Source organism: Scardinius erythrophthalmus, assembly GCF_964197995.2.
Source record: "Scardinius erythrophthalmus genome assembly, chromosome: 3".
Taxonomy (NCBI): domain Eukaryota; kingdom Metazoa; phylum Chordata; class Actinopteri; order Cypriniformes; family Leuciscidae; genus Scardinius; species Scardinius erythrophthalmus.
In genome coordinates this window covers 34,925,529-34,948,247 of record NC_138223.1, presented here as the reverse complement: position 1 = coordinate 34,948,247, position 22,719 = coordinate 34,925,529, and the positions used below count along the sequence as shown (strand labels likewise).

At 35.1% G+C, this 22,719-nt stretch overlaps 3 protein-coding genes and 1 long non-coding RNA gene across 7 annotated transcripts; 2 read left to right on the top strand and 2 right to left on the bottom strand.

Moving 5' to 3' along the window:
• Positions 1-2,028: 2,028 nt before the first annotated feature.
• LOC308687879 (uncharacterized protein) lies at positions 2,029-5,842 on the top strand (the record flags this gene model as incomplete). The annotated part of the gene is made up of 9 exons (XM_081360704.1): positions 2,029-2,098; positions 2,193-2,242; positions 3,554-3,706; positions 3,803-3,919; positions 4,002-4,127; positions 4,382-4,462; positions 5,512-5,541; positions 5,642-5,662; positions 5,777-5,842. The coding sequence occupies exons 2-9, from the start codon at positions 2,198-2,200 to the stop codon at positions 5,840-5,842; spliced, it is 639 nt and encodes a 212-aa protein (XP_081216830.1). The 5' UTR covers positions 2,029-2,098; positions 2,193-2,197.
• A 391-nt stretch (positions 5,843-6,233) lies between these two features.
• On the top strand, positions 6,234-7,058 carry LOC308687606. The gene is made up of 6 exons (XR_014029761.1): positions 6,234-6,265; positions 6,396-6,428; positions 6,563-6,598; positions 6,696-6,731; positions 6,875-6,892; positions 7,012-7,058. It is a non-coding gene; the product is annotated as an uncharacterized lncRNA (long non-coding RNA).
• An 866-nt stretch (positions 7,059-7,924) lies between these two features.
• LOC308687878 (uncharacterized protein) lies at positions 7,925-11,616 on the bottom strand. The gene is made up of 9 exons (XM_081360703.1): positions 11,539-11,616; positions 10,339-10,407; positions 10,208-10,252; positions 9,379-9,438; positions 9,018-9,215; positions 8,739-8,891; positions 8,285-8,398; positions 8,102-8,160; positions 7,925-8,012 (listed from the first exon to the last, which is right to left on the bottom strand). The coding sequence occupies exons 2-8, from the start codon at positions 10,396-10,398 to the stop codon at positions 8,128-8,130; spliced, it is 663 nt and encodes a 220-aa protein (XP_081216829.1). The 5' UTR covers positions 10,399-10,407; positions 11,539-11,616; the 3' UTR covers positions 7,925-8,012; positions 8,102-8,127.
• A 2,249-nt stretch (positions 11,617-13,865) lies between these two features.
• LOC308687599 (uncharacterized protein) lies at positions 13,866-20,704 on the bottom strand. Of its 4 annotated transcripts, XM_081360257.1 has the most exons (9): positions 20,608-20,672; positions 16,097-16,156; positions 15,765-15,902; positions 15,556-15,675; positions 15,401-15,469; positions 15,245-15,316; positions 14,271-14,318; positions 14,135-14,200; positions 13,866-14,048 (listed from the first exon to the last, which is right to left on the bottom strand). In XM_081360257.1, exons 4-8 carry the CDS (start codon positions 15,595-15,597, stop codon positions 14,144-14,146), a joined length of 288 nt encoding a protein of 95 aa, XP_081216383.1. In that variant the 5' UTR covers positions 15,598-15,675; positions 15,765-15,902; positions 16,097-16,156; positions 20,608-20,672; the 3' UTR covers positions 13,866-14,048; positions 14,135-14,143. The 4 variants fall into 4 exon arrangements, with proteins under 4 accessions (XP_081216383.1, XP_081216381.1, XP_081216382.1 ...); XM_081360255.1 differs by lacking the exons at positions 13,866-14,048; positions 14,135-14,200; positions 14,271-14,318; ... (3 more) ...; positions 15,765-15,902; positions 16,097-16,156 and adding exons at positions 16,882-18,270; positions 18,357-18,632; positions 18,725-19,045; positions 19,175-19,492; positions 19,808-19,895 and having other exon boundaries at positions 20,608-20,704; XM_081360256.1 differs by lacking the exons at positions 13,866-14,048; positions 14,135-14,200; positions 14,271-14,318; ... (3 more) ...; positions 15,765-15,902; positions 16,097-16,156 and adding exons at positions 16,882-18,270; positions 18,357-18,632; positions 18,725-19,045; positions 19,175-19,492; positions 19,808-19,895 and having other exon boundaries at positions 20,343-20,673.
• Positions 20,705-22,719: the final 2,015 nt, after the last annotated feature.

Here is a 22,719-nt window from a genome sequence, read left to right as displayed (position 1 = left end):
TTTGCTTTTGCAAGAGATGTCTGATGTTTTGCATGTTGTGTGCGTGTTTTGTGGTTTTGTGTGTAGAGTTTCAAGAAATTGAGCGATAGTTTCAGAAATGGTGTGTAAGCATTTTGAAAAAAAAAACAGTAATTGAATTAACATCCCGAATACTGAACCACACACAGGCAGTAAAAGATATAAAAGCAAAGTAGTTTTAATAGTAACAAACTGCAGAGATGCACTGAGAACAACACACACAAAAAAAATACAGAAGACATGGACATTTAGCTCACATGTAACTGTAAATATTTTAATGTCCGAGAGTGTAAAGAGAGGATTGATTTGCTCCTTCTACTATTTTATTTCTTTGCTGTTTCTATAGGCTAATATAGGATAAAGAGCTCTTCTAATCATTATTTAGACAGACATATAAACTCAAAATTGTAACTGCTCACAACAAAGGAGGAGTCACAATTTAGGAGTCTTAACGTGCTGTGATAGGTGCAAGGGTTGGCACCGGGGTCGAGGCAGGGGTTGGGGCTGGAGCTGGGACATTTCTAGAGTACAGGGCCATCAGCAGCTGAAGAAACTGGTCAAAGGTCATTTGAGGCAGAAAGGCTCCAATCTGATAAGATAAATAATGCCAAATAAAATCATACGAGCAAATAAAACAACATGCTGATACAGTGCTATGCATAAGTTTAGACACCCATGCTAAAGTTGACTAAAAAGAGGAATAAAAAATCATCTTTTGGAAATTGAACTTAATGCCTTGATTTAAAAAATTAGGAAAAATCCAACCTTTAAGGACACCAATTTAAAATAGCCCCACATCATCACATAGCCTTCACCATACCTAGAGATTGGCATGGAGTACTTTCCATAAGATCATCTCTCAATGCAAATCAAACTAGCTATTAGGCTAACTGAAATAAAACCATGCCAGTCTCTAGGTATGGTGAAGGCTATGTGATGATGTGGGGCTATTTTAATTCCAAAGGCCAAGGGAACTTTATCAGGATGCATAGTATCCTGGATCCATGAAGTAACTGGCCTTTACAAATAAAAATCTGCCTGCCTCTATGGGAATTTAACATAGGGGTGTCCAAACTTATGCACCCTGTATTTTAAGGAAGAACATTTATTTATTTACGATACATTATTCATTCACAAAGAAAATTGGTGTCCTTAAAGGTTGGATTTTTCCTAATTTTTTAAATTAAGGCATTAAGTTCAGTTTCCAAAATATGATTTTTTATTCCTCTTTTTAGTCAACTTTAGCATGGGTGTCTAAACTTATGCATAGCACTGTATATAGTTGCTGTTCAACTTTATTAAATTTGAGTTACATTTTCTGACAAACCTCATCAGAATCCGAGCTGGATAATGAGCGAGCCACACGCTGGTGATCCTCAGCCTAATCACAGTAATAATAATCATTATTATCATTATTTACACATGCAACTATAACTGTAAAAGTATAGCTTTTGAAACATACCTGGAAAGCCAAGGTCAGACCAAGAAGGCATGCAAATAAGATTACTGTCTTCATGTTTCTGTCAAAGACTAATGCTCCAATGCAACAGCAATAATATTTTTAGGAAGAATAATATGTTGCTCTGATGCCTGAGGATTTAAATACAGTAATAGAACACACCCCTCTGTTTTGTTGATTCCTAACAAACACCTCACCCTCGCTGCTCTTGCTAAATGCGCTAGACGGGTCAATCCTAAAACATTAGGTGGGCTTAAGGCAACAAATTAGTTTAGCAATCAGTAAAATCCCTCCTACACATGACACTCCTGATTTTGCAATAGAGAAAGACTTGTAAGAGAGTCAATACTTACACCTCTTTGAAGCCAGAATTTTGTAATGGTTATGAAATAAAATGTTTCCTGTACTGTAAAAGGCCTACTGTTATATTTTGACCACCTTAAATGACATCAGGTTTGTATTAGGTTTTTTTTTTTTTTTTTTGGAAACTAACAATTTCTCTAACAATTGATAAGTCCTTGGTCAAAACAAATGAGCCACAATTGCTCAACCACTGGTCTTTATAAAGAGAGAAGCAAGACCAATGTGACAGAGCTGGAAACGGGGACAAACGTTGTGAAGGTAACCTCTTTAGTGAGACACTGAGATCAGTTACTATTAAAGTCAGTCAAATTACATTTAATTCTGAAAATTTTACATATTTATTATTTTCCAGAAGCAATGTGGTTTCTAGTGGTATTGTCATGTGTTGTGGTGGCAGCTCAGGTGAGTAGCAACATTCTGTGTTTTATTTTCATTGACATTTATCTTGGGTATTCGCCTTATTTTTAACGTAAGAGTGGGCGTGGCCGTTTGTAAATTGAATGTGTCTGGATTGTAGTTATTTTTAACAGCTTGCAAAACAGCTCATTATGCTGCTTGATATACCATCTGGGTTAGCTGGTATTTTTCTCAGTCATTTCTCACAACTTGATTCTGAGGCTCACAAAAGGGAGGTATCTAGCATGAAATCTGCCACTTGCTTGTTTGATCCTATTCTCATAAGCTTATTTAAATATTGCTTCGATGTTTTGTGCCCTGCTATCCTCGGTATTATAAATGACTCATTGCAGACTGGGGTTGTTCCAGCAGCATTAAAGATTGCTGCTGCAACTCCTGTGCATGCCAAAAAAAAAAAGAGAGAAAAGGCTGCTCTGGACGATTTCAACAAATTTCGTCCCATCTCAAATCTTCCATTTTTTTGCAAAAATACTTGAGTGCGCTGTTGCCTCTCATTTGTGTAACCATCTTACAATTAATAACCTCTTTGAACCCCTTCAGTCAGGTTTTCGTAAATTTCACAGTACTGAAACTGCTTTGGTTGAGGTATGACTTGGCTTCTGGTGCAATTTTCGATTCTCATCCTTCTTGATCTAAGAGCCGCTTTCAACACTGTGGATCATAGAATTTTACCCACCTTGAAAGAGTTTTTGGTGTGTCAGGGACAGCTTTAAACTGATTTAAATTCTATTTTATTGACCGTTCCCAGTTCATTTATATGGGTGGTTACAGACCTGTACTTACTGGTGTTCCTCAGAGCTCAGTTTTAAGCCCTTTACTCTTCAATAATTATTTGTCACCACTTGGGCATCTGTTGCAATCACTTGGCCTCCATTATCACTTCTATGCTGAGGATATTCAAGTTAAAAACCTTGATGCCTGTTTTCTTTCTAACTGTGTTTCTGTGTTTTAAAAACATGGATGAATATTAATTTCCTCTGCCTGAAAAGTGGGAAAACCAAAGTTATGCTTATTGGTTCCAGCCATCCGATTTTTAAGGCTGGTTCACTGACTCTGTCTGTTGGTGGCGCTGTTTTGGAGACTCAAAGTAAAATGAGGAACCTTGGAGTTATTTTTGAGGAACCTTGGAGTTATTTTTGATGCCAGTCTTACAACTGATCATTTTGTACAGAACACATTTAAGCATCCTTTTTTTCACCTCAGTAATGTAGCAATATTTTACCATTTACTTTGTTAGCTATACTAGTTATTTACCTATAGCGGCTAATAAAACATAAGTCTCTGCATTGTTTTCAGCCCAGTGAGAGAGACCGCTGGGATCAAGTTAACTCAGTGAATGGAGAGAGACATTTCCCAGGGCCAGTAAATGGAGGAGGAAAAGTGCCTCAGCCAGTGGGCAGAACTCCACTCAGACCCAGATGGGAGCAGAATTTTGTACGTCCAGCTTTTGTAAGTTTTTGTAGTAATTTAGATTCAAATTTGTGCATGACTCTAATAATCATTTAAGGTTTAACTTCAAAATGTCAACTGACACTATAATTATAGCCAGATCTGGTGGGCCCATTGTATCCAAATGAACCAGAGCAACAGGCACAAAATCCATCTAATGGATCTCCATTTGGACAAGATCCAGCATTCCCTGGTCAAAATGGAGGAGGCAGGGTGGGCAACATTTTCAATATCGTTTGCATGTTTTGCAGTCATTATGCCATACAATAAACATTATTTTTATCTTCTGCTGTAGGGTTATGAGTCTGAGTTGACTAGACCAGGTTTGACCCAGGGAACACAGAGGAGCGGACAATGGCATAGATGGGGAGCAACCGGAAAACCACAGAGGAATGGAAGAGCTGGTAGACCATCTTACAAAGTAAGTTAGACTGCAGATTTAGTCCTATTGTCATATAAAAAATAATGATTTTATTTAGCAGAAGACTGTCTTTAAGACATGAAAACAATATGTCAGAGTTTAAATATTTTCCATATTCGCCCTCATCCTGGGGCAAATGGGATTGAATGAAATATTTTTAATAATGTGGAATAATAGAACTTTGAAAGTTAGAATGAAACAGCAAGTTTGCTGAAATATAAAAATGAATTGTTAATGTTGTAAAAACCCTTCAGCCAACTCAAGCTCCAGTAGGTGGAGGTAGAGAGAATGAAATGACTCCACTCTTTGGAAGACCCCTGAGTCCCAACATGATGGTAGGCTCATACTGCTTATATTAATGTGCTCTTCAAATTCATTCATGGATTAAACAGTTTTACGTTCAGTTGTTAATGAATGTTGCAGCAACTCATAATGTAGAAACTGCACATAATGTAATAAGTATTATTACACGTGATCAAATCTTGATGTCTGAGCCAAAGGAAAACTGAAGTTGCAACTCTGCCTCCTTAATAGATTGAATGAATGGAGATACTGGCCCATGAAGACTAACATAGTGGTCCCCATGACCTTCTGCAATGTGGCCCAGAATTAGCAATGGTAGACCTTCACTTGAGTGACCAGATGGAGATAATAAAGGAGTCACTTCTAGACCAAGTATTGATACAACAAGAAACTGTACATTTAATATTAAGAATGCTCTTTGAAGTGTTAAACAAGTTTTTATACCAATTTAAATCTCAAAAATATGCTTTAATCACGGCCGGAGGATCTCAGACGAATTTCAGAGAGAATCCCCTATTTGTTATTTACACACTCACACACTCAAAGTCACGAGTTTTCGACCAAAGGGTTTGGACACATTTAAGATTCAAAAGCATATGAATGTTGTTCCTGCAAGAAAAATAAATGTTAGTTATGATTAATTTTAAAAAATCCATCACAGAGGCCTAACAAGCCTAATTTTCCTTTAATATAATATCTTATTTTACATAAACTTCTTATTTTACATAAACTATTATTATGTTTTGTGCTCATATTTATTCTATTGAAAGATAATTATTATATTGTAAACACTGAATATGTGCTGGTATTACCTTATGAACTGTGATTACATTATAAGTTGCCACAGTGTGTATAATGTAATACATTTCTCATACAATAACCTATTACATTATGTGAAAAAAATATTATTACATTGAAAATGGATTATTACATTATGAGCTCAAGATTTTATTACGTTTTGAGAAAATGATTACATTTTATTACAATAATAATGTAACACATTACATTATGTGCAGTTATTACATTATGAGTTGCTACAAATGTGTATGGATTTATGAGTTCACTTTCATAAATGTTCTAGGACAACAGGCAGTTCATTCCAATCTTCAAGGTAAGAAGATGATCATTTACCCACAGACATGGAATGGAAATGTATTTGAAGTCTCTAATCTGTGTTTAATCATTTTTTATCCACTTGGATGAACATATAGGCTGACAATGTCACTGTGCGGGTGAGTGAAACGCTTTGTGTTGCAGTTTTGTACTTTAAAATGTTGCAATGCTATAACTGAATATATCAAAAAGCATAAATAAATAAATAAATAATATGTTCTCCCCTTCAACAGAATGTTAGTGCGTTCCATCTAAAGGAGGTAATGCCACAAAATTGGGAAATTGACATTTTCAATTAACCTTACGTTAAGTATTTCAAGATATGAAAACGCAATAAAATAGATACAATCAGAATTCATTTTTGCTTTTGTTTCCAGGGAGAGAATGTCTTCCTCTTACCAAAAGTGAGTGATTGGAACTGTACATGTAAAGATAACACACTGCCATTCATTTTCCATTAACAACATTTTGTTGAATTTGAGGTATTGAACAGGTAATGAGAGATATAATTTTAATGGGCTAAAAGTAATGAGAAGGTATAAGTTAAGATGAATGATATTCACATCGAAAACATTCTTCTTTCCAGGGCAGAGGGCAGATGCAGCCACCAAAAAAGGTAATAAACATTGGTTTTAACTTATAGTATATGTTTCATGTTAAAATAATGCATACCATTTCTGACTAAATTACAGGATGGGGTGAATAGACCTCAGGAACTGGGGGTAAAGTTGTTGTTTTTTTTAGCATATAATTTTTTATTATTATTATTATTATTATTATTATTATTGTTGTGAAATAAGTTCCATGTGATTTCTTTGTTTTTCAATAATTAATTTCATTATGTTCTTTTAGTTTGGTCAGGGTTTCTCCCTCTATGGCCCTCAGGTATAAGCACTATAATAAACATTCATTATACTTTATAATATGAAAATATATCAAATAGATATAACATATATAAAAGGATTAAAAGTACATTTAAATGCATAAGTTCCCAAATCAAACGTTTTTCTATCTAACAGCCTTATGTGAAGCTCATCTACAACCCAACTGCAACGGTCAGTCTATTAATCACATTCCATATCTTGGACTAAATGTTGTTGTTGTGATTGTTGTTTTAAATATAACAGTTTATTGCAAATTTGTTTCCCACAGCAAAGAATCTCATTTGAATATGGCATTACACAGCTTGTAAGTAATCAGGAACATTTACTAATATCACATAAGTTACATTATAAATACCTGCCAGAATATTTTTTCAGCTAACAGCATTCTCCTTCTTATATCAATATATTTTTTTCTTGATTTTTTTAATGTCCTGCTTGTCTTTGCAGCTCCCTGCATTCATGAAGGTCAGTATTTTGGTCCTCAAGTTGAGAGTGATCGCTGGTTTTGAATTTTTTGAGTATACATTTTATATTCTCTTGTTTTGTTGAATTATACAACATTGCTTTTGACTCTGATTCTCCAGGCGGAGTCTGAAAGTGATCATGGGACAAACTAGGAAAGAATCACGTACAATAATCACATTGGTAGGACAGATTGCTGTACCTACAATAAATAAAATGAATTTGATTAAAAACGTCATTTTGGCTTTAAATAACTTATTTTTATTTTTCCACAGGTGGACATCCAGCGATTATATAATACAGCGTAGAATTGAAATGTATAGTATAGATTTTTATTATTATTTTATTGCTCATTAATGTCTCTTGGTGGTTGTTCACTCTTAGTTTGCTGGATTTTCCTCTTTAATCATTTTGAGAATCTTTTCATTAAAACTTGTAGCATCAACACTGTAACGTGTGTGTTCTGTTTTCCTCTATTATCGTGGTGTTTTGGTTCCCTTGTTTGCCTGTGTTCCCTAGTTAGTTTCCCTGGTCGTTAATTAGTTCCCTCACCTGTTCCGTTTGACATTGATTACACTCCTCATGTGTTTAAGCCCTGTGTTTCCCTAGTTCCTTTGTCCGGTGTCATCTTTATTTAACGTGGTTGTATTAATGGTTCCTCCTGTGATCTCCTGAGTTTTTCTGATTTAATAAAGTATGGGTAACACTTTATTTTTACAGTGCTTTTTTTTACACGTTACATAGTAATTACTATAAATTGTGTTTAATTACATGCAACTAACCTAAACCACAACCTAATCCTAACCCTAACCCTATAGTAAGTACATGTAGTTAATTATATAATTACACTGTAACAAGGACACCTTAAAATAAAGTGTAACCAAAAACTGTTTTTGTTATCAACTTAAACAGTTATCAACGCTCTCTACACGTGCATCACTTATGTTATTCTTGATTGCTAATACATGTAAGAACCGAGTTTTAACAGGAGTACAACAGAGTATTTTGAACAGGAAAAAATCATTACAAAATAAACTGAGGATCATTTATTTATTTGGTAGCATATGGATATTTCCAAATTGAACAAAAATGTCTCCTGTGAGGGATCTCCATGGTGGGATATCTGGAAAACCAAACAACAAATTAACATTCTGATAATTGAACTGGTATTATATAGAATTATAATATACTTTTTAGAAAACTTTTTAATACCTATTTAATAATGAAGTCTTCTGAGCCTATGGCTCAAACATTGGGAAGCCAGGATGCCCCTGTCAGAGACAGGATTGGTTAATAAACAAACTAATGTGTCTACAAATTCTACAGTAATTATTCTGCCCAGCCATGTTTTTAATAACGGCACATGTAAACCAAAGAAGTTTACTCTTGCATTACCTCTGCAGTTCCAGGACCGGGCCGATCACCACGGTAATCAGGAGCAGACGTTACCTTCGGGTCTACTGCCTTCACCCTGTTCTGAAACATGTGAAAATTTGTCTTTAAGACTGTCTGAGAAGAAAACATAAAAATACAATGCCCTTGAGATTACATTAGAGTAATGATAGAGTGATGTTCTGTGATTTCTTTGTAGAGCAAATATACTTTTCTTTTATTCTTCTTTTCTGTTTGATAACTCTTTATTTTACAGTGTCCTTGTTATGTACTTACCATAGTAATAACAGTAAATTATGCATAATTACATGCAACTAACCCTCAACCAAATCCTAATCCTATAGTAAGTACTTAAATATATAAATACACTGTAACAATGACACCTTAAAATAAAGTGTAAGCTTCTGTTTAAATGATCAGTTAACAAGGAGGAGAAAATGTTAAGTCTTTACAATACCTGTATTGGTTGAATTGGTTGCATCGGTTGCATTGGTTGCACTGGTTGCATCGTAGCCTGGCCTTGAATATTTGGGCCAGTGTTCTGGTTGGGTATCAACCTTACAGGAGTGTTTCTCAGAGGATATAGATTCGTCAGGAAGAATGGAAAGCCCTAGAAACAAAATTTGACTTGCTCTCAAAAAAAATCAGTGACAATAAGTTAAATCAACAAGTTAAATCAACATCTATGTTCAGTAAAGGTTAGTGTGTGTGATGTTCCTCTGAAGTCCGTCAGTACCGGAGGAGGGTTCTGTGCTGGTATGCCGTTATTGGGGCCGAAGCCAGGTATAGGTTGCTCCTGCTGCAACGGAGGCATCTGTGCTGGGTTCAGCTGGTTTATTTGAGGGGGAAAGAAGGGTCCCTGCAACCCAGGGTTAAAGTTCAGCACCTGTGGGGGCTGTTGCTGGAACAGGTAGGGGGAGAAAAATGGAGTACCCTAAAGAGAAAGAAAGCAAAGAGCTAGAGGATTCCGTTAAGATTCAAATGAGCTCCTTGTAATACGAGCACCATAAATAGAATTTAGAATAAACTTACAGGTGTTTCCCAAAAAACAAATCTACTAGTTAAAAATACTTTGCTTAGACTGAAAGCTGAATTACCTGTGCTTGACCCAGACCCAAACCCAAACTTGCCAGAGTGAGTCCATTGAGACGCAAAACCTACAAGGAAGCAGTGATTAACATGCATAACAGAAAACAAAAAGATAAAAAATTATTTTTAGGTGACATACACATGTTACATATACTTGCTATAGTAATAATAAAAGTTAATTATGCATAATTAACCCTGAATCAAACCCTACCCTAACCTTAACCCTATAGTAAGTATATGCAACCTAGTTAAATAATGTTATGCAGTACTTATATGTGCATTTACACTGTAACAAACGTCACCTTAAAATAAAGTGTAACCAACAAATATACACACTCTTGTTCAAAAGTTTGGGATCAGCCAGCTTTTTATTTTATTTATTCATTTTTTGACAGAAATGTCTTTTATTCAGCAGGTATTAATTCAATTAAGTTGACAGTAAAGACTTTTATGATGTTACAAAAGATTTCTATTTCAAATAAGTGCTGTTCTTTTGAAGTTGAATACTGAAAAAATGTATCACAGTTTCCAAAAAATATTAAGCAGCCACAACTGTTTTCAACATTGATAATAAATAAATAAATGTTTTTTGAGCAGCAAATCAGCATATTAGAATGATTTCCGAAGGATCGAAACTTAGCTTTGCCATCACAGGAATACATTACATTTTAAAATATATTAAAAATAGAAAACAGTTTTTTCTGTGTTTTGATCAAATAAACGCAGTTTTTGAGACTTTCAAAAAAATGTACTGACTCTAAACTTTTTAAAGGTAGTGTAATTTAATATGTAACATCTAATATATAATTTATGACAAAAAAAATATAAGATACATACCTCATTACTGTTACTTGCAATTATTCCAATTTGTGGCTGGTAGATCTGTGAAATACAAACCGGTTTGTTACTTTAGGTTCAAACTGAAAACATTCATTTGCTTATTTTATTATTTATAAATGTACACTTACAGGGGCACAAGTGCAAATGCTGAGAAGACCAGCCATGGAAAAGATGGCCTGAAACTTCATCTTGGTAAGCTGTGGATGAAAAATCAACAACAATGAACAAATAAAGATGGAAACAGAGATGGAAATAAAATTGTACACACTTCTAATAATACAGTCAATAAATACACAATATTAGAGAAAATAAAAGTACATTCATTGCAGAGCAGAAGTGCAAACTAGTATCGTCTTTTCCCCGTTTGCTTTTAAAGTGGTTCTTGCCCTCTTATAATATCAGGTTGCTGTATTTGTGACACATGCAGTGTGTCATGTTTCTCAATTTGTCCATAACACGTCATATATGCATATATCATTATGGCCAAGCACTAATATGGTCAAACGCAAACTGCTAATTGTTTTCATCAATTTATTGTCTGGGTGTAAATATGTCTGTTAGTACAGTAAGTGTGTTTTCATGAAATAAGAAATCTATCATTATGATGTTACAGTAAGTCATTAAAAACGTTTAATGCTTAACAGATCAAACAGATGCCTGAGATCAGGACTAAGTGCTGTCAGATTCACAGACTAATAAGCAGGCAGAATGAAGAGCTGTTTGCTCTGTGAGGTAAGGAGACAAATTATTGTCTGACTGAGAAAGAAAAAAAAAAAAAAACAAGACGAACAGATTGAATCATTCTCTTCAAAACAATAATTATAGCAATTAGTGTGGTCATCTCCACTTCATAATTACATGTTTTAGGGGCTGAGTATTCCAGACAGAAGAAATAGTTTTTATGTACACAACTGTAGTGACCTTTCTCCTTTCTAAAATATGCAGCAACCTTAAGTGTCCAGTAGATGGCATTATAAAACAATCAACAAATATCTCAAAACACTATTTATTTATTTAGTATCTATTTTAGTCACCAGATGTCTAGTCACTATTTTTAAGTATGTGACTCTATTTCGCAGTCTTTTTTACACACACACTACTGTCTGTAAGATTCTTATGAAAGATATGATAATGTAATCAAGCACCATTTGCCTATTTAAATGAGTAATGAAATAAGAAAGCTGAGGTAGGACATCTGTGAACGTACACTATCGTTCAAAAGTGTGGGGTCGATTATGTTTTTGAAAGTCTCATGCTCACCAAGGCTGTATTGATTTGATCAACAAATACAGTAAAACAGCAACATTCATATTACAATTTTAACTTACTATTTTCTACTTCAGAAGGTAAATCATTTTTGTGATAGCAATGATGAATGGTCAGCGGCCATTACTCTAGTCTTCGGTGTCACATGATCATTCAGAAATCATTCTAATATTGCAGAAATGGATTAATACATGCATACATACATATATAAATTCAGTGTTGAGGAAAGTTACTGTTAAAATTGCTCTACAGTATTGCAATATAATATATATATATATATACTCTCTAAAAAATAACTTATTGCGTTACGTAGTTACTTTTTATGGAAAGTAATGCGTCACGTTACTTTTGCGTAGCTTTTTCTCACCTGGGCTGAGCTTGCTTTTTGTTTGTTTTTTATAACCAAAAAAAAAATAAAAATAATAATAATAATATATATATATATATATATATATATATATATATATATATATATATATATATATATATATATATATATATAATTTGTTTATTTATTTATTTATTTATTTATTTATTTTTGGCAAATGTAAAGGCCCTTTTTCTCACCTAAAGTGAAATGAAAAAGCTTTGGTGTTGAAGAAAATGCAAATTCACGCCTTGACAGTAGAGGGCGCAGCGCACACAAACAAAACACAAATGTTTTTGTTTTGTTTTTTTTACAAAACACAAAATGCGATGTTTATCTAAAGTCATTTTGCTTATTGGTATGGTTGAATTGTATCATCGAAGGTCAGCAGCAAAGATATTGATTAATAAAGTGAGATTAAATATATATTTGTGTAATTTAATATATTTAATTATTGCAGGTTTGTGTAATATTCTTAGTTTGCATTTCACTGTTTTTATTTTGAGGAATACTGAATCAGTTTTGTTCAAGTAAGATGAGTAAATGCCTGTTCACATTTATTCTAAAACTACAATAACCATCATGTTTACACAGTCACCGTGATTTTGCCAAGACATGTTCCTGGATCAACATATTTTGTTGATCCTGGAATAACATTCCTGTCCCAAAATGTTTTCCTTACCCTATCCCTACCCCTAAACCTAACCTAACCCTACCCATAACTTTTCCCTAAAATCAGAAGGAAATGATAGGTGAATAACACTGATGAAGAAGCACCTCACCCTGGTTCTAAGCCAAATCTTGACATAAACTGTAAACTTGTCCCTCAAATCTGATTGGTTGATTGGAAAGTTGTTCCAGGATCAACAAAGATGTTGATCCAGAAACATGTGGTACTTGGTGAAATCACGTTCACCCAGCAGACACAATGCCTCTGCACCTCACGATTTCTCCCAACATGGGGACAGGAGAGCTGTCAGTCAATAAATGGGAAAACAAAGTAACTTGCGTCACACTTTCAGAAACAAAAGGTACAAAAAGCTGTCACTGGGGCGGTACCCTTTCAAAAAGTACACCTCTGTACCTAAAGTGTGCATATAAGTACCTCAAAGGTACATATCGGTACCAAAAGTGTAGGCCTACATATTAGTACCTTTTAAAGGTTACCGTCCCAGTGACAGCTTTTGTACCTTTTTATTTTCTGAGTGTACTTATTTACACCCAACACTGCATAAGTTCTTATTATTAATGCTGAAAACAGTTTTGCCACTTATTTTGTGGAAACCCTGGATGTTTTATTTATTTAAAAGTCTTCACTGTCTTTTTTGATCAATTTCATGCATCCATGCCAAATCAAAGCATAACCATTCAAAACAAAATCTCACTGACCCCTTTGTGTATTGTTTACGACGATTCATGTGTTTTTTTTTTATCTTTAATCTCTCTGTTTGTACATGTGTAGTGTTATCAGTTGTGTGGAATATATATGTGATTGTGTACTGTAAGTTGTTGATTGTTCCATAAATAAAAACGCAAAACAAATCTCACTGACCCCAAAATGTATGATCAAATCTAGTTTACTGTCTTTATTATGTCTGTATAACATTTGAAGAGTTGCATCTTTTTCAGTCCTGATGCTATTTTGTGGTAATACAATCTTTTCTGAAACAACCACAGTTGCGGCATGCTTTTAGTCTGAACCATAATAGTTGTTATGGTTTTCTTTAGTCTAGTCAGTGCCCACATCAGAAATGAGTTTCGTCAGAGACTGACAAAAGGATTGCATTGTGAGGGACTGAGACAATTTAGTGACTGAGAATGCAAAAACAAAGACAATTGGATTTAATCTTTTTTTTTTTCTTTTTTTTAAACAGTGATGATGGTGATCATAATCATTATGATAGTATTAACCTTATGATGTTATTTTTTCCCTTTAAAAATCTTCACAATGACTTCAGGAAAACAGTAGATGGCAATATAACACAATAGAGTGTAAAATCGAAAGAGAAAATATTCACAGTTGCAACAAACTAGTGACTTTTAATAACATTTATTACACATGCTCATGATTTGTCAGTAAAAAGCAAAGGGTTAGACAATTAGAAAGTGCATAAGGAATACATTTTACTTATCAGCAATAATTATGTAATATTGTAAATAGAAAATGACATTTAATGTAGAAAAGAAGAGATATCTTGAAAGTATCTGTGAAAAGAAACAAACAGCTTCTCAGCAAAGGTAATGATTAATGTGCATTAAAATCTATGTCTAATAAAGCATTTAAAACACACCTCAACGATTCAAACACGTCTTTCACTCAGATTTCCAGACACAGTTGGGCTGACCTGAGCTGGGATCTGAGCAGATGACAAAGTCAGAATTATATTAGAATGTCCCACCCATTAGATTTCAGATTTTTCTACATACCTGGGTGGTTGAGACAGGTGGTCTTGTGGTCCTTCTGAGGAAGGAGCGCTGAGAAAAATGAAGAATTTAACAGTTAGAACGCTGGATGACAGAAATTCTGCCTTTTGAATGCTGCAAAAACACTGCTAAACAGTTAAGTTACAGGTACACTTTGTACCAAGAACTTAAAGAACAGAAATGATTTGACTTGAAAAAAAAAAAAAAAAGATCTAAATAATGGCCATCAACATGCTTCATACATTAAGACAATTGTTTTGTATGACAAGTTTTCTGAAATGTTGTTCAAATATGCAAATGAGCCATTGTCTAAATAAATATGCACTAATTTGCATAAATGCACAGCACAGAAATCTGAATATTGGAAAAAGCCAGGTTCAAAATTCATGTTTCATTTTGCTATATTAAAGTTAAAGATTTGTATATTTTGGATATCGCTTTTTATCACTCCATAAATCAGAAACTACTGTCAACAAATACAAATAATTTAAAATTTAATTTAAAATGTTGAATATATATCAGATAAATTACATATTAACTATAAAATACCTTCAGAATATATTATAGGAATAAAACTGTAAAGTTTGGTGTAAGTGCTCCTGAAGAGGAGATTTCTAGCTTATCGTGCATGAGAGAAAAAAAAACTCATTTTGAGAAAACAGCCTTTAAAGATATGAACTGTAATTGAAATCAGCAGATACAAACAGATAAAGTGTAATAAAACAAACAATTAAATATGCATTTTGGTTGTTTTCTTTCCACAAGTCTAAGAGAAATAATTAAAATCACAAAATTGACCACCAGTGCCTGAAAAAACAAGGGTTTTGAGAAAGAAGATTTTTTTTCCTCCTGTATGTTTTATTAATAAAAAAATAATAATAAAAAAATGCAATAATTCCTTCTCAGGATTAAAATCTGTGGAAATACTTGATAATGGACGGAGGGTTGATGCTATGAAATTGCATGATGAAACTTACCTTAAATCTAGTCAGTGAACCTGGTGGTATTAGGCCTGCAGCTTGATTGTTTCCAATAGGGCCTTGTCCAGCCTAAAGTTCCAGAAACATAATTTGTAGTCCATGCTTTGAATTTTTAGCATTAGCATAGTACTAGCAACTAGAAGATTTGTTTACCGCAACTTGCTGCTGAGGAGGGAATAACCCTGGCTGATTCTGGGGCCCACCAATGTAATACGGCAGCCCCTGTTTATCAGAACATGGTTCAGATTAGATTGGAAATAGATGTATATTGTTACACATAAACATTGTAAATGAACATGAATGAATACCCCGTTAGAGGGAGCGAAGGGATAAGCCAACTGAGGTCCCATGTTGGGTGGAGCGTAGGGAACTGCGGCCACAGGTGGCTGCTGAAGCACATATGGAGAAAGAGCGGCTCCAGGGAGAAACTGTCAGACACGAAAGAGTTTAATCACCTGCGTAGAACATTATCCCAGTGGGATATAACGCACTGAAGTGGTAAATCATCAGTTCCTACTTGTGTAAACGGAGGCTGTCCTATAACAGCAGCACCACCAGAAAACACGGGTGGATTCAGACCACCCACCAGTTGAGGGTTAACTCCATTCACACCAGTAACCAGACCACCATTCAGACCGTTGATCAGACGCAGCTTCTACAAATATAGTGCAGATTAAAGCGTCAATATTAGCAAACTTAACACAAGATGATCCTGAATGATGATATGAATGATCTTACCTTGGCTGAGGTGATCTAAAAGAGAAGAAAGTATCGGAGTGATGTATTGATCAGTCATGAATGACCAAAAGAATATAACATGATAAAATGGATTAGAGTGACTCAATGTACTCACATCAGCCATTATGGCCAGTACCATAAAGATGACAGCAAAGTTCTTCATCTTACAATCTGAAAAATATCATCAAACAGCAAATTTTAAAATGACACAGTCTGAATTTGATGTTCAAATCATCTTTTAATAGCAAAAATGTTGCTGGCACCCACCTGTATGTCACTCCAGCAGTAATTTACTCTGTCATGTACAGTACAGTACAGAAGATCTCCAGTCTTTTATTGAGCTGGATGGTCTAGTTCAACCAATTAGAGTTCAACACTAATCCAGCTGTGTTTATCAGTGGGGTATTGGGAAGCATTAGTTATGGTTTTGTTATTCATATATTTTTGAGTTCACCACCAGGATTCTGGAAGAATTTGCGGTCATTCGAGTTTTTAAGGATTTTGGACTAAACGTACACAGATGTACATCAGTGCATACGTCACATGACATCACATTCACTGTAACCTGCACAGGCAGGTGAAAACAAAAATGTGGTCTCAGCTGTAGTTTTTCTCTTGACCTATATGAGAACACCGTTTGTGTTATAATCTCATTGCTCCTGGTCTGAATGTCTTAGGTCTTAGATCATTCGCATTGTTATGTAGTCAACAAATGCCAGCCCTATAGACCATGAGACCACAAAAGCAGCCCCAACTGAAAACCTGTAATTGTGACCTGATGGTTTAAAACAGTCTACTTACATACAGTATTTATAAATATTGGAAGAAATTTTTTTTTTACATTAGTGAATTAGATCATTTATGACATGATCATATCTCATTTTTATTTTTATTTTGTAGAATCTAAAATCGTTTGATTTCTTTTTTGGGGGAATAATGAAAAAACACGTATACTGGGTTTAATTTCATAGTTTTGATAACTTTACTATCATTTTAAAATGTGGGAAACAGTAGTAATAAAAAATAAATGAGTATAGGCAGGTCATTTACCTTTATTGTGAATTTTTATATCCTACATGAACAAGTACACATTTTTAAGCTTGTGCACATTTGTTGGGACTTAAGAGTTAGGACTTAAGTCACAAGAGATCATCACTATGCACAGTAGACAACATTTACAGAAAGTGGTAAAATAAATAAAACAGTAAAGACATTTTGTTAAAAAAAAAGTTTACTACATGTTCATCTTCTGTAAACATAACATTTGAATATCAGTCATTTAATGTGAATTCAGAACACAAAGGCTAACTAATAACAAAGACTTGTATCAAAGCGCAACAAGAAAAAGTGCAGAGTAATGCAGTGAGGGATCTGACATCTGGAAGTTGGTGCCATTATGGTAAGAATAATAGCTGTGCAGTTCCAGCATGTCTTGCTCAACGCTAATGACTTCAGATGTCTGTCAGCCACATACGCTTATCAGGAAAACACTTTGCGATTTGTAATTAAATATGTTAAGTACATTCTGTGGCTAACTGGAAGCCACTGCAAAAACCTAAAAACATGTGCCCTTTCCTGTTTGCATGGTTTCTAGAAACACATTTACCTTTAAAACCTTTTTACACAAAGAAATGTGTAGAGAACAGTTCTTTTGAAAATAAAAAAATAAAAAATGTACACTAGAATTTCTCAGTCACATCAATATCCTGAGATGAGATCCCAGTCATTTCAGTGGTCCAGCAAATGTCTTGAAGAAGGCAATTCATGTTTTTCCTAAATTAGGCATTCCTGAGCTTAAAAAAACAACATAATTCCTTTCTCACTGTGTTTTACATATTGTTCAATGGCACAGTTATGCAATTACCCCAAGAGTACCCTAAAAAAAATGCCATCTTTCTCATAGCATACAGTATAGCAGAAGAACTATACTTTTTCCTTAAAGGATCCTACATTGTTTCTACATTCTACATTGTCCTAGTCTTATTCCAGAGGTAATCTAGATTCCTCCTCTTCAGTGCTGTCCTGCTTCTCAGCGGTCTCCATCATAGGCATGGTCTCCTCTACAGGTGTGTGTGCATAAACGTCAGACTCCTCTGGAATATTTGGGCTAGTTTCTTCTTGTGACAATCCGATGCATGCAGGCTCTCCGAGTGGCTCTGTATCCCCAGTAGACTCATCTGCATTTGCTTGTGACTTTCTATGACACCGATAGAACAGACAAATGCCACTGAGAACAAAAGCAATCAGTACAGACAGATCTACGAAGTAATGTCTCTGGGTCACACCTGTGGACGACAGGAAAGAGAATACAAAAGCTTAGCAAATTTTTCATTGAAAATCTGACTTATTTATTTTTTCCGATAAAACTTACCCTCCACAGTGACGGTGTTGATACTAATGACTTCACCCATTTTGTCTTTCACAGTAAACGTCCCACTATCAGAAGACGTCAACATGCCCAGCACGAGGGAGTAATTCACGACAGATACTCTGTTAGTGTATTCAGGTGAACACGCAGCATCGTTTCCCCTCACACTGCAAACGCGGGTCTCAGTTGAACCAGTGAAAGTTACCGCCACAGGGTCTGAGCCGAACAGGTCAAGGGTGAGATTGTCGCCAAACTTCTTTGCACAGAACTTTTGATGAGCTGAAGAAAAAAATTGCACATTTTAGTAAAATAAGCATTTCTTTTTCTGTAGAAAAAGAAGCACTGAAAAAAAAAAAAAAACATTCAACAACCTATAACATTAAGAGTGACAGCACCAGGATGCCCATGTTCCTCTTCTGTATTGTGATAGCACCGATATAATCCCTTATCTGCCATGGTGACCCCGAATATGGTGAGCGATAGATCTCCGTCCTTATAATGAGGTAGTGAAACTGATGCCCTGCCTGTAAAACTTGAACCATGATTTGTAATTCCTTTTTGAACTTGTAACACAATTTGGTCATCTTTTTTCCATAAGACGTTCACATCATCGTCAGCGATCCGTTTCTCTGTACGTGCATAGCAGGGAAGTGTGACGTTGCTTCTGATTGTGGCATTCACAGTAGTGGGGACTAAACAATGAAAAGACACAAAACAAAGCATGATATCAAATCGAACAGTGGCAAGCAAACTAGTATGGTAAACTTTCCAATTAAATAAATTATCTTATATCATGCTTAACTAATGAAGACAGAACTTACCAAAAACTTCCAAGTGAAATCGACAAAGAATCTTTGAATCACACAAGACCTTGTACCAGCCTTCATCGTTGTACCGAACAGTATACAGTTTTAGAGACAGGTTTCCAGCCTTGAACTTTTCAGAGATGCTTACTCTGTTCTCAAACCTATCTCCTTCTGTGCAAGTCCCTTGCACACATTTCAAGACATCCAACTTTTCATTTTTAGTTACGAATTCCCACAAGAGATTGCCATTACATGTCTCGTTACAAGGGATAATTGCAGTATCCCTAACTTTCACTGCATCAGGGACTTCTCCACTCCGACAGGCAGTTATAGCTAGCAGGGAAGACAGAATTAAAAATTAATTTTAGATTGACATGTTTCATTATAAAAAGCGAACAAACAAACAAACAAAAAAAGCTAGTTTAAAAAGCAACTAATTAAAACACTATAATGTGTAGGGAAGTGACAGGCTTTTGCAATGACAAAGTGATTAGCGAGAGTAACCATTGATGATGCAATGCAACAAAGTTGAAAAGAGCTCAATAAGCAGCTAAATGTGTGGACAGACCACATTGCTTATTTAAAAAGTTATCAACAAGAGAAATCACAATATATTATTTCACAAAAGAACAGAAATTGGCATCTTACCAAAGAGTAATAGAAGACAATAACTGTGGATCCCTGATGGGTTCCTGGCTGGTACATGACAAAATGGCATCATAGTTTGACTCTTAAACTGGAGCATTTACGAGGGAAGCAAGAATAAGACTTAATTTAGACAAAATAATGCAATTTAACCACAAAAAGGGTGATAGACTGAGAGAAGCACTTCCAGTCAATCATTTGTGTCTTACACAGTTTCAACATCATGTTTATGAGTATTAAAACGGAAAGATTAAAGATTACTGAAAGCAAATATTAATACAATTTAACTACCTTAATAACTAACACATATATATATTTTTAATAAATAGTTATAAATTATAACATAAAATATAGTATAAATTGTAAATATAAAAGTTAGTAAAAAATAAGGTTGTTGCTTTGATTAACTTTTTTTGCTTTTGATTTTTAAGGCACCAGTTAAACATATTCAAAAGGCCTATTAGTGGTTAAAACAACTGGTTATGCAGAATATGTTTAGATGACAAATACAAGCTTGAAAATGTTCAAACAATAGCACCTCCGTATATAGACTTTACACTGTCCGGTTTCAAGATCTTGCTCCGAATTTTAGGCTCTATTCCACTGAATGTAAAAAGTAATCACGGTGCTACTAATCGATCAGAGGTGGGCGTGAAATGCTCAAAGTGAAAGAAAACAATCGTTAAAACAAACGCCATAATCTTTAATATAGCGATTTTAAGTTACTTTCTTAACCTTTTTTCCCAAATAAAACGTTTTGTTTAACAAATACCCGCTAGCAGCTAATCAAAAATGTAACTCACACGGATAGCAAACAGACAGTAAACAAAAAAAACTTCTCTTCTTCTGGAAAGGTAACTGTTACCCCTACGAACTGAAAACAGGTGCGCTGCCACCTGCTGTGCTGGAGTATGACGAAGATTGAATACCAGAAGTATTCTGTTTCAATATACATCTTATGACACATTCTGTGTCCTGTTTTTTTCAGGAACCTCATTATTGCCCATATTATTCTACAAGTTTCTGGTCCAATACTTAAAATACTGCTATTAATTCTGCTCTCCAAAAGCATTTTATTTTCTTATAAGTTTAAAGGGCACATAACACACACAGTTAACCTACTACCAATCTCATGCTAATCTTTAGTACATATAGAGTAGTACTGCAATGCATCATTCATATCTCCGAAGTCTTTAGCTATCAGATTTATAAAAGACAGATCCGCTGTACCGATTCTTTCCGAAAACAGCCGAGCTCTTGAAGGCGTGCCGTGGGCGGAGCTAAAGAGTTCCGCCCATCCGTAAAACCCCACTGGACCGCTAGATTGAAAAATCGTCAATGCAAGTGAATGTGAGAAAATAATTATTTTCAGGTCCCGTTTGAATTGTGCCATGAATGTGCACATATGTTGTCTGTGAATTTTTTATATAATTTTTCACGTTACGAGTTTGACAGTATATTGTACGATTCTTTGGCTAGCAGTTGTGGAAAAGACATAACGAGAAAGACTACATGTCGCCTATGTGACGTCACCCCATAACACATTTTCCCTCCACTTGTCAAATCACGGTGCTAATGCTGCGATAATCTATGGAGACAGATCGAGATGCCTGTGTGTTTTGTACCCAAATGTCACCATTCAAACCAAATGGGCTGTTCTTTCTTCAGATTCCCGTCGAAAGCAGCGAAGAGTTGTAGTCCACAAAGTGCTCTCACACAAAGTCTAACCGTATCAAACTTCTACCCGCTAAATTGTAGCATTCTTCACACGAAAAATTATATTAAAAATTCACAGACAACATATGTTCACTTTCATGGCAAAATTCAAACGGGACCAGAAAATAATTATTTTCTCACATTCACTTGCATTGACGATTTTTCTAGAGGTCCAGCGGGGTTTTACGGATGGGCGGGACTTACCAGCTCTATACATCATCACATTATCCCTGGATAACTATTTTTTACAGTCTATACGTTCGTGTTGTTTACATTATTTGGACTTACACGCTGATTGCCAACAAAAGAAAACAGACATTTGTGTCACTTACCGCCTGCTATTCCGACTCACGACCGGGATATTTTAGCACTGGAACCGCTCCATCTTTCAGTTTCAAACAATCTGTAAATCCAGCGTATAACTGAGCCATGTTAAACATTTATCATCGAAATGCCGGAAACAAACAAACACACACTTGCACAACTCCGTTAGCCTGACTACGTCAGACTTCGTACTTCCGCTCAATTTCATTTCGCTTACGAAGCGAAGCGAAGTAGCAGAGTTTGGTATTACCAGGCTACAAGTCCGTTGCTGGCCAGGAAAAAACGAACAGCATCCACTGTTCCCCTAACGCATGGGTTCTTTGGGAAGCTTAACAAGGTTATCTTCCCCTCAGAACCAAAACCACACTTTTTTGGTGACATAGTTGATTTCGTGGTCTAAAAACAAAGACAGCGGCAGCGCTGCCGAAGGGAAAGAAGCACGTTTATGGTTGCTCTCGCTCTGGTTGATGTGTGCACGCGCTCTTCCAGGAGAAGTGCCCATACAAGGACTTCCGTCCTTTATGATGTCATACAGGGCCATACCAGTCTATGGGCAAAAAAAAAAAACTTTACAAACCTTATACGAATCTGTGTATTTGGCACAGAAATACTTCACTACATACGTCTAACTCGTTTTTTGAAACTTTGGCCATGTTTTGCAAGATAATCCTACTCTTGTAAATAAGTTAGCATTATACATCCCCTTTAATTATTTCCTGTTCATGTCTGGTATTTAATCATCTACAGTTTCCATTTCCTGACATATATTAGACACACAGGTCTATGAAGGTTATATGTCAGGAAATGGAAACATATGCTCATTATATGAAATGTTGTAAATACTTTGTATTTTATGGAAATGTTTGACTTTCTGA